At 51.0% G+C, this 16,051-nt stretch overlaps 3 protein-coding genes and 1 pseudogene across 3 annotated transcripts in view; 1 reads left to right on the top strand and 3 right to left on the bottom strand.

The window, feature by feature from the left end:
• Window positions 1-16,051, bottom strand: part of LOC130253447 (mas-related G-protein coupled receptor member H-like) — a 141,206-nt gene that overhangs the window by 98,333 nt on the left and 26,822 nt on the right. The window lies entirely within an intron of this gene.
• On the bottom strand, window positions 7,581-8,783 carry LOC130253476 (mas-related G-protein coupled receptor member H-like; annotated as a pseudogene).
• On the bottom strand, window positions 12,699-14,164 carry LOC130253599 (mas-related G-protein coupled receptor member F-like). Its single transcript, XM_056492302.1, is given in 2 exon segments — window positions 12,699-13,053; window positions 13,620-14,164. Coding segments are annotated over 2 exon segments (900 nt in total).
• LOC130253598 (mas-related G-protein coupled receptor member A-like) lies at window positions 14,190-15,873 on the top strand. The gene is given in 3 exon segments (XM_056492301.1): window positions 14,190-14,276; window positions 14,971-15,697; window positions 15,700-15,873. Coding segments are annotated over 3 exon segments (891 nt in total). The 3' UTR covers window positions 15,777-15,873.

Below are 16,051 nucleotides of genomic sequence, written 5' to 3'. Positions count from 1 at the left end.
AACAGCACTGAGCCCAGCTGCACTGCCTGGAGCCATGTGGGCACAGCAGGGAGGAGGAAAGCCATGCTCCAATGTGCTCTATGGCAAAGCATCCCTCCCACATTGCCCCTGGCAATGCCCCTGCTCCCTTCTCCCATAGGAATACACCAGCACAGGGAGGGTGTGGATATTTATTAATCAAGTGACTCAAAAAACTTGCGCTGAGATCCTTCAGCATGATACGCAGAAAAGACTGTAACTCGTGAGAAATGAGAGTTATAAAGTAGGTGTGCATTTATTCAGCACTGAGGTGCACAGGGATAATTCCTCCCAAAGCCTGCACACCGAAACTTCAAACTACTGCACTATTTACTCCCTAAAATTTAGGATTACACAATATGACCAATACATATTCATGTCCTAGCCCCACCTTGTCCTGCCTACCCACGCTTCGTATTAAAATGCACCAAAAGTCCTTTTGTGCTTGTGCCTCCCCAATGCAGAGGTCATCGGGGGTCTCAGACGAAGGCTTCCAAACCCTTCATCGCACTTGAACTTTTCAGCTTTGTCTCCAGAGTATGCATCTTAACCTTCTTGGCATATTCCAGGCCTTGAGATTAGCTCTTGCTGGTTAAGGGTTTTGGATTTATCACTTATCACTGTGTCCTAGTTTGAAGGACAGGGGTCTGCCAAGAAAGGCAGAAATTTTCCTTTTAAACAGAGACCCGAATTGCACTTCCCCCAAATATTATAAACGTTTGAATCAAGGACTCTGAGGCAGAGATAAGGGGGTAGGAATAACAGCTCTTTTACTAATATATCCAACTGTACCAGCAGAAACAACAGCAATTATTAAAATTACTAACAAAACAGAACAGATAACTCGGTTCCAGTCCTTTCTTTAGCTGTGGGCACGCTCTCTCTCGGCGGGAGCGGAGGCGGGAAGGGGCGGCCGCGGCCGCGCCGGTCTCAGTGGGGGAGCAGCTGGAGCGGGCAGCTCCTCGCTCACCGTTTGGGTTCTGGTGCTCAGCTGTGTCCGCAGAGACTGGAGGCTGGAGCAGGGCAGATGCAGGGGAGGTGATCGCAGAGGGTCTGGCTCTCGTGCGTCCGGCCGCGCGGCTCCAAGACCGAGAGGATCCTCCTCCCCGCACCCGGAAACACAAGTCCGCTCCGGAAGCATGAGAGCCCCTCTCCAAGCCGATCCCACCTACCCCTTTTTGTCCAGAGACCGCAAAGATCCGCGGTGTACCCGGCAGCTCCATTGGCATGACAATGGGAAAAATTCTTTAAATTGACACAGCAATAGGAAAAACACTCAACCCCCAACATTATCCACCCCGAATTTTTTCCATGCCAACATGCTACAGGAAATTAAAACTTCTATATTATATACATACATGCAGTTACAGGCACAGTATCATAGATAGTTCACCCTAGAACAAGGTCTCCTTGGGGTATGCATCGTGTCTGTCCATCCTTTTGCATCACCCACCAAGTGCAACCTGGTCCTTGAGCGAAAACCACCCCACGAACAGGATTGTCTTTGCTGGAGGGAGAGTTCACCCAAACAGGTTTTCCTAACATGCCTCTCAGGTTTACCACAGGGACCTTATCTCCATCTGCTGTTCCCAGGGGCTCAGATTGGGCAGGGCCTGCTCGGTTAGTGGAACCTCGGGTATTCACTAACCATGTGGCCTTTGGTAGATTGATCTCCCAGTTTTTGAAAGTCCCCCCACCAAGTGCCTTTAAGGTGGTTTTAAGCAGGCCATTGCACCGTTCAACTTTCCCAGCAGCTGGTGCATGGTAGGGAATATGATACACCCACTCAATGCCATGTTCTCTAGCCCAGGTGCTTATAAGGCTATTTTTGAAATGAGTCCCGTTGTCTGACTCAATTCTCTCAGGGGTACCATGCCTCCAGAGGACTTGTTTTTCCAGGCCCAAGATGGTGTTCCGAGCAGTGGCATGAGGCACAGCGTAGGACTCCAACCACCCGGTGGTGGCTTCCACCATGGTCAGCACATAGCGCTTGCCTTGGCGGGTCTGAGGCAGTGTGATGTAGTCAATCTGCCAGGCCTCCCCATACTTGTATTTGGACCACCGCCCCCCATACCAGAGGGGCTTCACCCGCTTGGCTTGCTTGATGGCAGTGCACGTGTCACAGTCATGGATAACCTGGGAGATGCTGTCCATGGTTAGATCCACCCCTCGGTCTCGTGCCCACTTGTAGGTGGCATCTCTGCCCTGATGACCTGAGGCATCGTGGGCCCATCGAGCCAGGAACAATTCTCCCTTGTGTTCCCAATCTAAGTCTATCTTTGAGACCTCTATCTGTGCAGCCTGATCTACTTGCTCGTTATGGTGGTGTTCTTCATTAGCCCGACTCTTGGGAACATGGGCATCCACATGATGGACTTTCACGGGTAGCTTCTCGACCCGAGTGGCGATGTCTTTCCACTCATCAGCAGCCCAGATTGGTTTTCCTCTACGTTGCCAATCAGCCTTTTTCCACCTCTCCAGCCACCCCCACAGAGCATTGGCTACCATCCAGGAGTCAGTGTAAAGGTAGAGCTTTGGCCATTTCTCTCTCTCAGCAATGTCCAAGGCCAGTTGAACAGCTTTGAGCTCAGCAAGTTGACTTGATCCACCTTCTCCTTCAGTAGCTTGTGCAACCTGTCGTGTGGGGCTCCATACGGCTGCTTTCCACTTCCGGTTCATCCCCACAATGCGACAGGAACCGTCGGTGAAAAGGGCGTAGCATTTTTCATCTGCTGGCAGTTGGTTGTACGGTGGGGCTTCTTCAGCCCGGGTCACTTGTTCCTGCTCCTCTTCGTCAGCGAGACCAAAATCTTCACCTTCTGGCCAGTTTGTAATTATCTCCAAAATCCCAGGGCGATTCGGGTTGCCAATACGGGCGCGCTGCGTGATGAGGGCAATCCACTTGCTCCATGTGGCGTCGGTGGCGTGGTGGGTAGAGGGAACCTTTCCTTTGAACATCCACCCCAGCACTGGCAGTCGGGGTGCCAGGAGAAGCTGTGCTTCCGTGCCAATCACCTCTGAGGCAGCTTGAACTCCTTCATAGGCAGCCAAGATTTCCTTCTCTGTGGGAGTGTAATTGGCTTCAGATCCTTTGTAACTTCGGCTCCAGAATCCCAGGGGTCGGCCTCGGGTCTCACCAGGCACCTTCTGCCACAGGCTCCAGGAGAGACCATGGTTCCCGGCTGCAGAGTAGAGCACATTCTTTACCTCTGGTCCCGTCCTGACTGGGCCAAGGGCTACTGCATGAGCGATCTCCTGCTTGATCTGGGCGAAGGCTTGCTGCTGCTCAGGGCCCCGGTGGAAATCGTTCTTCTCTCAGGTGACCAGGTAGAGAGGGCTCACAATCTGGCTGTACTCAGGGATGTGCATTCTCCAGAAGCCTATGGCACCTAGGAAAGCTTGTGTTTCCTTCTTGCTTGTTGGTGGAGACATTGCTGTGATCTTATTGATGACCTCAGTGGGGATCTGGCGCCGTCCATCTTGCCACTTCACTCCCAGGAACTGGATCTCCCGGGTAGGTCCTTTGACTTTGCTCTTTTTAATGGCAAAACCGGCTCCCAGCAAAATCTGGATGATCTTCTCTCCCTTCTCAAATACCTCCACTGCCGTGTTCCCCCACACAATGATGTCATCGATGTACTGCAAATGTTCTGGAGCCTCACCCTTTTCCAGTGCAGCCTGGATCAGTCCATGACAGATGGTGGGGCTGTGTTTCCACCCCTGGGGCAGTCTGTTCCAGGTGTACTGCACGCCCCTAAAGGTGAAAGCAAACTGAGGCCTGCACTCTGCTGCCAAAGGAATGGAGAAAAACGCATTGGCAATGTCAATGGTGGCATACCACCTTGCTGCCTTGGACTCCAGCTCGTACTGCAGCTCCAGCATGTCCGGCACGGCAGCGCTCAGCGGTGGAGTCACTTCATTCAAGGCACGATAGTCCACAGTCAGTCTCCGTTCTCCATTAGATTTTCGCACAGGCCAGATGGGGCTGTTGAAGGGTGAGTGGGCTTTGCTGACCACCCCTTGGCTCTCCAGCTCACGGATCATCTTGTGGATGGGGATCACAGCATCTCGATTTGTCCGGTACTGCCGGTGGTGCACCGTCATGGTGGCAATTGGTACCTGTTGCTCTGTCACTTTCAGGAGCCCCACTGCAGATGGGTTTTCTGATAGTCCAGGCAAAGTGTTCAACTGCTTAATGCTCTCTGTTGCTACAGCAGCTATTCCAAAAACCCACCTGAACCCTTTGGGTCTTTGTAGTAGCCATTCCTGAGGAAATCTATGCCTAGAATACGTGGTGCCCCTGGGCCAGTTACAATAGGATGCTTCTGCCATCCCTTCCCTGTCAGGCTGATCTCAGCTTCCAGCAAAGTGAATTCCTGTGATCCCCCCGTCACCCCAACAATAGAAACAGGTACCTTCCCCACATGTTCTGATGGTATCAGGGTGCATTGTGAACCAGTATCAACTAGTACTCTATGTTCCTGTGGCTTTGATGTGCCAGGCCATCGCACCCACACTGTCCAATACTCTCTGTCATCCCATGCCTCTCCCTGGCTAGAGGCAGGGCCCCTCTAGCCCTGGTTATTATTTCTTTCTTGGGCATACATAGTGGAGGTTCCTTCCAGGGGATCTGACAGATCATCCTCCCTTCTGTGATACCCTGCACCTTTACCATGGGAGGTTGAGGCTACCTTCATCTTAGCACGGTTCCCTCGGTTAGCATTTCCCTCCCTGAGCTGACGCACCCGTGCTGCCAGGACAGAAGTGGGTTTCCCATCCCATTTTTCCATGTCTTCTCCATGATCTCTCAGGAAAAACCACAGGTCAGCTCGTGGGGTGTACCCTCTCTCCCTAGCTGGGGGGCGTTGGGTTCTAGATTTGGGGCCTGTGACTCGCACTGGTGCTGCACTGATCTTTCTTATCTCCTCCCTCATGTCCTCCCTCATCTCCTCCCTCATCTCCTCCCTCATCTCCTCCATCCTGTTTTGGACCTCTTGGAGGTCCCTGGCCACGGCAGAGACATTGGCCTGCATTGGGCCATTCATCATACTCTCAAAATTTCTGAGTCTGTTGGCAACAGAACCCATTGTCTCTTGGTGGTCATCAGCGTTGATCATTGCAATGAAGGTGGTATACTGAGATGGCCCCAGGGTTGCCAGATTCCACAGCATCTGCCCTGTGCACCTGACCTTGTCAGGGTCATTGTCATGCTGTCCATCCCTCCCAAAGAGTACCTCTAAGACTGCCACTTCTCTCAGCTGCTGGATCCCTTCCTCAAGAGTTTTCCAGCGCATTCTACGGTGGTACTCCTGCATTCTCTCTTTGTGGACAAACTTCTCTCTCACACTCATTAAAAGCCGGTCCCAGAGGGAAAGGAGGCCTTGCTCCCTCACAAATATCTGGTCCACACCTGAATCCTGGGCCAAGGATCCTAAATTCCTGGCCTCAGTTCCATCCAGTTGCACACCTGTTCCCGTAAGGTCCCAGACCCGAAGTAACCAAGTTGTAAAAGGCTCACGGCCTCGCCGTGCAATGTCTTTACGCAGGTTACGGAGACTGTCGTATGAGAGGGACTCTGTGACAATCTCAATCTCTGGCTCCCTTGCTGTCTGTGAGGACCCTCCTGGCTGATCCCCATTATCTAGGTGCCTCGTTTTGATCTTAGATTTTCTAGTTTCCACAGGGGCAACTGCCACTGGCTGTGGCTGCCCCTGTGATCCGGCTGGAGCCTGGACAGATACAACATCTACGGGTTCCACTGCAGCACCATCTGACTCTCCCTCTTCAGGTCAGGGGGAGGGTTTCTCACCAGCTGAAGAAAAGTGCTCCTTCAACATCTGGCTGTGCTCCTTAAACATCTGGCTCTGCTCCTTCAACATCTGGCTTTGCTCCTTCAACACCTGGCTAATATCCTTCACTAGAGCTCCCACCCACTCTGGGTGGTTCATTTCTGCAGTGGGCTGTGGGGCAGCATCAGGCTCTGGGGCAACATCCCTAGTCCCTGGAGCAGAGTCATGTTCTGGGGCAACATCCCTGGTCCCTGGGGCATGGGCACATTCTGGAGCAACATCCCTAGTCCCTGGGGCAGGGGCAGACTTTGGGACAACATCCCTGGTCCCTTGGGCAGGGTCATGTTCTGGGGCGACATCCCTAGTTCCTGGGGCAGAAGCAGACTCTGTGGCCACATCCCTAGTCCCTGGAGCAGGGGCAGACTCTGGGGCCACATCCCTAGTCCCTGGGGCAGGGGAAGACTCTGGGGCCACATCCCTAGTCCCTGGGGCAGGGGCAGACTCTGGGGCCACATCCCTAGTCCCTGGGGCAGGGGAAGACTCTGGGGCCACATCCCTAGTCCCTGGGGTAGGTATCAGGGTCGTTAACCAAGCCAATATTCCCTTGTTTCTGAATGCTAAGTAGAGCAGGCCTATCAACAACGCCAACCAGTGTATAATAACACTAGCAATTAAAACAGATCTGAAATCCTTGAAAACTGGTGGAGTAGCTTCAAAAAACTGGGTGATGGGTTGGGAGAAAATTTCCCTTGCATTCATTACTTCACAGTAAGTACCATTATTGAAATAACCCCAGAAACACGCAGTTAGAGTATGATAGTTCTGGATCCATGTGGCCACTTCCCAGAGAAAATTAAAAAACCATGATTTCCTGACATAATCAATCCACCAAACTAATCAGATAATAGCTACAGTAACTTTGGTGAGAGGGCCCATATTCAAATAAGGGCTTACAAATGGGAGAGAGGTATCTGTGGCCACATGGAGCCCAAATCAGATTAAACCGGACAACATGTTGCCCCTCAAGAGAGCTGTTACTCCTGTCTTAACTCTCCTCTTAATGCCCTCAGGCCCCACGTTGGGCGCCAAAATCTGTCCTAGTTTGAAGGACAGGGGTCTGCCAAGAAAGGCAGAAATTTTCCTTTTAAACAGAGACCCGAATTGCACTTCCCCCAAATATTATAAACGTTTGAATCAAGGACTCTGAGGCAGAGATAAGGGGGTAGGAATAACAGCTCTTTTACTAATATATCCAACTGTACCAGCAGAAACAACAGCAATTATTAAAATTACTAACAAAACAGAACAGATAACTCGGTTCCAGTCCTTTCTTTAGCTGTGAGCACGCTCTCTCTCGGCGGGAGAGGAGGCGGGAAGGGGCGGCCGCGGCCGCGCCGGTCTCAGTGGGGGAGCGGCTGGAGCGGGCAGCTCCTCGCTCACCGTTTGGGTTCTGGTGCTCAGCTGTGTCCGCAGAGACTGGAGGCTGGAGCAGGGCAGATGCAGGGCAGGTGATCGCAGAGGGTCTGGCCCTCGTGCGTCCTGCCGCGCGGCTCCAAGACCGAGAGGATCCTCCTCCCCGCCCCCGGAAACACAAGTCCGCTCCGGAAGCATGAGAGCCCCTCTCCAAGCCGATCCCACCTACCCCTTTTTGTCCAGAGACCGCAAAGATCCGCGGTGTACCTGGCAGCTCCATTGGCATGACAATGGGAAAAATTCTTTAAATTGACACAGCAACAGGAAAAACACTCAACCCCCAACACACTGGAAGCCTTGCACCCTTCACCCTGTTTGCAAGTTCTGGCTCTGTTTATCACAAACCTGTTTGCCTCTCCTCCCGATTTTTGCAAGCATAGTAAATGTCAGGCATTCCTCATTGTCTTGGTTTTTGATGAACTATTCCTTACTTCTCAATTCCCTGTCTCAATCAGAGCGGTGGAAGGGATTAACAAGCTCAGAGCCCCGTGTCCCTGGGGGCATCATTTCTCTGGGAAGTTTTTCTTTCTGCTACTCAAAGACTTCCTGGAGGGAGTCCCTGAGGGACCAGATGGGGCAGGGACTCCAACAGTGCCCTGCCAAGAAATAGATAAAGGGTTTGATGCTGCTGTGGATGCAGGTGAGCAGGAAAACAACCTGGGAGGAAACAGGGATGTACCCGAGCTGCTGCAGGAAATTGTAGAGGTTGATGAGAAGAGCGAATACCACAATGAGGAAGATAATGATGTCTCTCCTCTTGGGTTGCTGCTTCTTGGAGCCTCGCATGGCCCTGATGATGTCGATTGTGCGGGAAATGACCATGGGGACAACAAAGAGGAGCAGGATGACTGTGAACATGGAGATGAGAGCTGCTCTGCACTGTTCCTGCTCGTGTGATGGGCACAGGGATGTCACCATGGGAATGACAGTGAAGAGAGCAAAGAAGGCCCAGTCTTGGACACTGTCCACCACCCACCACAGGCGCTCGGGAAGGTGACAGCAATGGCAGCAGAGCTCAAAGAGGAAGGTCATGTCCTTCTGAAATTGAGGAATGCCAGTTGGAACAATGCCCAGTAGAAGGAGACCATTGAGAGCTGGAAAAGGAAGCTCATGTACGTCAGGGGCATAATAATAGAGCAGGATATGTCCTCCACCAGGAAGAGAAGGATGAAGGGCACCGTGAAGACAAGGAAGAGGAAGTCGGCAAAAGCCAGGTTAAAGATGCCAGAGTTACGGATTTTCAGGCTGAGGAGCCAAAGGACAGCCCCATTCCCACCCAGCCCACAGAGGCAGATGGGCAGTGTCACACTGTGCATGGCCACACTGGTGACATCTATGTCACAGAGATTGTCCCCTTCAGTGAATGAGGCAGGAGATGGGGATACAGTGGTCACCTCCATGGATGGACACTGGGCAGGCAGTGGGATGTGGCCCCTGGCTATGGTCTGAGATGATGGGAGTCAGTGCTTGGAGAATCCAGGGATGGACCATGCGGCTCCTCAGCAGCTCCCTGCAGCAGGAAGGATTTAGTGGAGATAAGTGAGATGTGTAGGGGAGAACAACAGTGGAACTTGTGGGTTCACAGAGGGACATGGGAGGGCTGGGCTGTTCAGCAGGAAGGGCAGAAGGGAAGCTTAGGGAGAGCAGGAAGCACCTGGGGAGAGCATAGCGGTAACCAGGAGAGGGTGGCAGGAACAGAGGAGCTGCTGGAGGAGAGGAAGGTGGGGTAGGGGGGAAGGAAAACATTGCACTGAACTGTTCACTGTGGGGAAGATGCAGGCACAGAGGGTCTGTGCAGATCAGTGGTGCTTCCTGGTAGCTCTTGCTCCTTTGGGATCAATATCCTAAAGTGGATCTTCCCAGGTCACTAACATGGAGAAGGAGAAAGTGCCCAAATTACCCCATTCAGGACCCCATTCAGGTCCTGCTGCCTCTCTCTGGGCCCTGTCTCCCTGTTATTTCCAAAAGTCTTGGTGATGTTACGGGGGAATCAGAAATTGCATCTTGGGCTATGTCAGAGTTTCACTTCCTCAGAGGTATTTATCTGGGCTTTTCTGCTATAGAAGAAGTGACTTTTGCCAAAAGCTCTAAATGAAATATTTTGAAAATATATCCTCATTTCATCCTGATGGGAAATATTCCTTCCCTGCAGAATGTCCCATTCTCAAACTCTCTTCCCTCTCCTGACAGGTTTCTGTCATTCCTCATTTCTCTTCCCTGAGGGGTCATTGTCCCTCCAGCAGCAGAGGGATGCTGGTAGTGCTGGTGGCATTGCAGTGCTGGCAGTGCTGGCAGTGCTGGTGAGGCAGCTGTCTGCTTGAACAAGTAACTCCCATTTCCCAAAGAACTCTGGGATCATTGCCAAGCCTCCCCTGAGCCCAAAAGAAGCAAAACTGGGCTGCTCCCTATCCTATCCTATCCTATCCTATCCTATCCTATCCTATCCTATCCTATCCTATCCTATCCTATCCATCCTATCCTATCCTATCCTATCCTATCCTATCCTATCCTATCCTATCCTATCCTATCCCATCCCATCCCATCCCATCCCATCCCATCCCATCCCATCCCATCCCATCCCATCCCATCCCACCCTACCCTACCCTACCCTACCCTACCCTACCCTACCCTACCCTACCCTACCCTATCCCCATCCCCATCCCTATCCCTATGCCTATGCCATCCCTATCCCTATCCCTATCCCTATCCCTATCCCTATCCCTATCCCTATCCCTATCCCTATCCCTATCCCTATCCCTATCCCTATCCCTATCCCTATCCCATCCAATATCCGACATCATATATCCTATATCCTATACCCTATATTATATCCTATATCCTATATCCTATATCCTATATCCTATATCCTATATCCTATATCCTATATCCTATATCCTATCCTATATCCTATATCCTATATCCTATCCTAATCCTATCCCATCTCATCCCACAGGTTTCCAAGAGGGCAGCCGCTCCCCCACTCTGACCAGGGCCTGTCAGGCTTTGCTTTCCTCTGGGTTTCCCAGCATCCAGACCCCTCAAAATCCCTTCTGACCCTCTCCTGACCCCTCCACCCTGCTCTGACACCTCAGAACCCACCCAGGGCTGCTTGTTTTCCCCTGACAGCCCCACTGCTCCCAGCTCCACCTGGGACCCCAGCAGTGTCTCTGCTCCTCCTGGCCATAGGGTGCTAGGACCCCGGAGGGAGGAGAACAGCCCAGCTCCAATGTGCTCACAGGGTGATAAATGTGGCTGCAGCCAGTGCAGAAACAGATAAGGAGGACTCGAGTGGTTTTGGGGCAAGTTCTGTAACAAGAAGCAAGAGCCCAGGGCCAAAAGAAAAGTTTAAGGCAGGGTCACATTTAATATTGCAGCACTCAGTGAATACAACCACCAGAGACCCCTCTGAATGATCCTCCAGCATCATAAAAATACTTCCAGTAGGAGATTGACACATGAAAATAATGTCTACAAATATGATGTTTATGCTTTAGATAAAAACTTTTTAACATCTATGTGTGGTTATAATGGATAAAACCCCTGTTGTAAAGTCTCACCACACACACAGATCAAGAAGAGATCCTTCTGTGTGTCCTGTGCAGTTAAAGAATTCCTGCTTCCAAATGCTTCTCATTTTGTTAGAAAGTTTATTTCAGCCAGTTTCAATGCCAGGATACTGATGGGAGAAACAGGGCAGAGGAGCTGGGACCTGAGACCTGGGGAGGGCACTTCGGTCACCCGGAGAGGGTGGCAGGAACAGAGAAGCTGCTGGAGGAGAGGGAGGTGGGAGAGGGAGGAAGGAAAACATTCCACTTACCTGTTCACTGTGGGGCAGCAGCAGGCAAAAGGGGTCTGTGCAGATCAGCAGTGCTTCCTGACACCTCTTGCTCATTTGGGATCCATGTCCTAATGCAGCTCCTCCCAGGTCAGGAACATGAAGAAGGAGAAAGTGCCCAGATCAGCAGGGGCTCCCCATTCCCATCCTGCTGGGTCTCTTTGTGCCGTCTCCTGCTGTTGTTTCCCAAGGCACAGTGAGGGCACAGGGACGTCAGAAGGGCTTTCACAACTTTGGATCCATCAGAATTTCACAGCCTTTAGGTTCTTGATCTTCTTTTTTTTTCCCTACAAAGCAAGTGGTCTTTTCCCTTGTTGTGAGAAACAATGCCACACTTCTCAAAATTTCAAAAAATTTATTAAACTACACCAAGGGAGTTAATAATGTAAAAGGAACAGCTCTGGGTGCTCACCCACAGACAGAGGCACAGCCACAGGCACACTGCCCACAACAGGAACACGCCTTATATACTCTTGGTAAGCCAACCCCCTGGTAAGCCAAGCCCCACATTCAAACATATTCCACTCCTCTGACACAGCTCCTCCTTCATCCTGCCTTCCTGGAGCTTGTGCAGCCCTTGTGGCTTCAGCTCCACACCATGGTCAGAGATCAGCATTACAGCATTCAACATGAACACAGCACTCACATTAGAAAAACTCCACATCTGAACAGAGTTTCTTTTAACATGATAACACACATAATATTCATTCTACATTTGTGAGAGGAAAACACCATACTACCTGTTTATAACATCTGTGAATGTCTCCTCATTTCCACCTAACTGGAAACACTTCATTCCAGAAGAGTGTCCCATTCTCCAATTTCCTTCCCTCACCTGACAGGTTTCTAGCATTCTTTGTCTTCCCTAGGGGGTCATTGCCTCTCCAGCAGCAAAGGGATGCTGGTGGTGTTGGCAGCCCTGTTGAAGTATCTGAGTGCCTGTCAGACACAACTCCCATTTTGGGAAGAGATCCAGAATCATTGCCAAAACCTCCCCTGGGCTCATGGGAGCACCCCTGGCCCATGGACTCCGATTTCCATCATTCCAATGTTAAAGTCTCTCTTCTGCTAATTACTAATGTGAGTGCTGTGTTCGTGAAGGGAAAGAAGGCTCCAACACTTCTCCTGCCATTAAGAGGCACCAACCCCCACAGAGGTTTGGGAAATCATGACCACTCTGTCCTGGATGTGTCTGCAGGCCTTAAGATGATACATTCTTTGGAGACAAGAGATCACTCAAAACACCATGAAGCATATTTCTGTTGTCAGAGGGAATAGAGTTCATTCCTGGGGGTGCAGGCAATAAGGGTCATTCCATGGGGAATAGAGCTGGGAAATGGCACTTAGCCCCGCTGCACTGCCTGGAGCCATGTGGGCACAGCAGGGAGGAGGAAAGCCACGCTCCAATGTGCTCTATGGCAAAGCATCCCTCCCACATTGCCCCTGGCAATGCCCCTGCTCCCTTCTCCTGCAGGAGAACACCAACACAGGGAGGGTGATGCTGTGGATAATTAATAATCAGATGACTAAAAGGAAACCTGTGCCGAGGTCCTTCAGCAGAGCACTGGAAAGAATCAACAGGCTTAAAGCACTGTGTCTGTAGTGGCATCATCACTGCAGGCAGTTATTTCTTCCTTCTCCTCAAAAACCCTCTGAAGGGAGATCTGGAGGGACTCCATGCAGCAGGGACTCCAGCAGCTCCCTGCCAAGAAATAGATGAAGGGTTTGATGCTGCTGTAGATGCAGGTGAGTAGGAAAAACACAGGGATGTAACCAAGCTGCTGCAGGAAATTGCAGAGGCCCAGGAGGAGAGTGAAGAGCACAATGATGAAGATAACGATGTGTCGCCTCTTGGGTTGCTGCTGCTGGGAGCCACGCTTGGCCTTGATGATGTCGATTGTGCTCGAAATGACCACAGGTGCAGCAAAGAGGAACAGGTGGAACAGGGGATTTAAGGGTTACATAGAATGAAGAGTATAACATATATAGTACCAGTCACTGTGTGCTTATAAGGAAAGGAATGCACGATGTATAACATATAGTATCAGTCACTGTGTGCTTAAATAGGGAAAGGAATGCACGATAAGAGACCCCTGAAGTATAGGAAAGGGGTCCCTCTCCATAAAAGTGCAAAGTCTGCGACCAAGAGACTACAAGCGCATGCGTGGAAAGACAAGGTGAAAAGTTCAACTAGTGAGGAAGACTTTTATTTCATCATTTTCTGCCCACAGACTCATTTGAAGACCACCGACTCAATAAACTACACAGCCGCAATGAATATGCAGCTAATTTCCATACGAAGCGGGGAAACAGGCGGCGCAGATAATCAATATGTATAGGCGATTTAGAATATGCATGTACTTCCTAGATAAATGGAAGGTTAGAAGCATGTAAGGTACGCAGGATTTGGGAGGATGCTCTCCCCCTGCGTCCAGCGCTGAATAAAATACGTACCTACTCCACAACTTTACGGGTTGTGAAGTCTATTTTCCGCACTTCATAGGATGATGACATACATGGAGATGAGAGCTGCCCGGCAGTGCTCCTGCTCGTGGGATGGGCAAAGAAATGTCAGCACCGGAATGACTGTGAGGAGAGCAAAGAAGACCCAGAGTTGAGCTCTCCACAGCCCCAACCACAGGCGCAGAGGAAATTGAGTGCAGCATCAGAGTTTGTACATATCCCTCTCATCGATTCCGAGCATCAGCCGGAACAGTGTCCAGAAGTAGGAGACCACTGACAGCTGGAAAAGGAAGCTCACATACATCGAGGGCACGATTGGAGAGCAGAACACGTCCTCCACTGGGAAGAGGAGGGCCAAGGGAATCATGAAGAGAAGGAAAAGGAAGTCAGCAAGAGCCAGGTCAAAGATGCCAGAGTTATGGCTTTCGAGGCTGATGAGCCAGAGGACAGTCCCGTTCCCAGCCAGCCCACAGAGGCAGATGAGCAGTGTCACACTGTGCATGGCCATGTTGGTGACAATTATCTCACAGAGATCATCCCCTTCAGTGGGTGAGGCAGGAGATGTGGACACGGTGGTCACATCCATGGATGGACAATGGGCAGGCAGTGGGATGTGGCCCCTGGCTGTGGTCAGCGTGGATGGGAGTCAGTGGCTGGAGAATCCAGGGATGGACCATGTGGCTTCTCAGCAGCTTCCTGTGGGAAGGATTGAGTGAGGAAGAGTGAGACGTGCAAGGGAGAAGAGCTGTGGAAATTGTGAGTTGGAAGAGTAAAGTGGGAGGACTGGGTTGTTCAGCAGGAAGGGCAGAAGGGAAACACAGGACAGAAGAGGGAGCACCTGGGGAGGGCACCGTGGTCACCAGGAGAGGGTGACAGGAACAGAGCAGCTGCTGGAGGAGAGGAAGGTGGGGGAGGGAGGAAGGAAAACATTCCACTGACCTGTTCACTGTGGGGCAGCAGCAGGCACAGGGGGTCTGTGCAGATCAGCAATGCTTCCTGGTACCTCTTGCTCCTTTGGGATCCACGTCCTAAAGTGGTTCCTCCCAGGTCAGTAACACGAAGAAGGAGAAAGTGCCCAGATCACCAGGAGCTCTTCACTCCCATCCTCTGGCTACTCTCTGTGCTCTGTCCTGGTGTTCCTCTCCCAGACTCACTGGAATCATGGGGGAGTTAGAAATTGCATCTTTGGCTAAGTCACAGTTTCACTTTCTGAGAGTTACTTGTTTTGGAGATTTTTTTGTTTGTTTGTTTGTTTTGGGTTTTTTTTTTTGTTTTGTTTTTTTGTTTTTTTGTTTTTTTTTGTTTTTTTGTTTTTTTTTTTGTTTTTTTGTTTTTTTGTTTTTTTGTTTTTTGGTTTTTGGTTTTTGGTTTTTTTTTTTTTTTTCTTATAAGTCCCTGTCATGCTGCTGCTGCTGCTGGGCCTGTGTGGAATGGTGGGGAACAGGGCTGTGCTCTGGCTGCTTGGCTTCCACAGCTGCAGCTCCCATCACCATCTGTGTGCTCACCCTGGCCATGGCTGACTTCACCTTCCTGCTCTCCATCACCATCACCCTGGGGGTATTTCTGTCCCTGAGAGCTTCTGCCACCAGCTGGGCCCGTGACAGGGCAGTGACAGCTGGGCTGAATGTCACCATCCTCTTGTCTTTCCCTGCTGGTATCTACTCTCTGACAGCCTTCAGTGCTGTGACAGCTCTGTTTGTCCTCCAGTGTCCTGCTGGCCCTGCCACTGCTCCCAGCACTTCCCACTGCTCCTTCCTGCTCACTGTCACCCTCTGTTTCCACCCTTCAGTGCTTATGGCCTTGGTTCTGAGCTACCTCTTCTCCATGCCCACCCTGACTTGTTCTGGTCTCATCCTGCTGGTCAGGCTCCTGTGCTGCTCATGGAAACAGCCTCCATGGAAGTTCTGTGCCCTGCTCCTGCTGCCTGTTGTCTCCTTACCCTTTTTCACTGCTCATTTTGGGTACTGGCTCTTGCTGAGGACATTTGACTTCTCTGTCTTTCCCCTCAACACCTCTCTCATGCTTGCCTTTGCCAACAGCAGTGCCCATCCTCTGATTTACTTCCTGGCTGGGAGATGTGCAGAGGAATTCACCCTCTCTGTTAGTGTTGCCTTCCAGAGGGCTTTGAGGATGTGCCAGAGCCAGGAAATAGGGACAGCACTGTGGAATCATCATCAAGTGGAATCATCATGAAATAGAGCCATTATAAAATTGAACCATAAAATATCCAGAGTTGGAAGGGACCACAAAGATCATGGAATTCAGCTCCTGGCCCTGGACTGAGCATCCCAACAATCCCACCCTATGCCTGAGAGCATTGTCCTAAATCTCCTTGAGCTCTTTCAGGCAGATGCTATGAAGAGGATTCTGGATGACATCAGGAATCATAATAGAATGGATTTGGTTGGAAGGAACCTTAGACATTGTCACATTCCAACCCTTCTGCCATGGGAAGTAACAGCCAGGAAACGTC

Source organism: Oenanthe melanoleuca, chromosome 5, assembly GCF_029582105.1.
Source record: "Oenanthe melanoleuca isolate GR-GAL-2019-014 chromosome 5, OMel1.0, whole genome shotgun sequence".
In the NCBI taxonomy this organism is placed as follows: Eukaryota; Metazoa; Chordata; class Aves; order Passeriformes; family Muscicapidae; genus Oenanthe; species Oenanthe melanoleuca.
The sequence above is the reverse complement of the archived record's forward strand: the minus strand, read 5'-3'. Positions and strand labels throughout refer to the sequence as shown.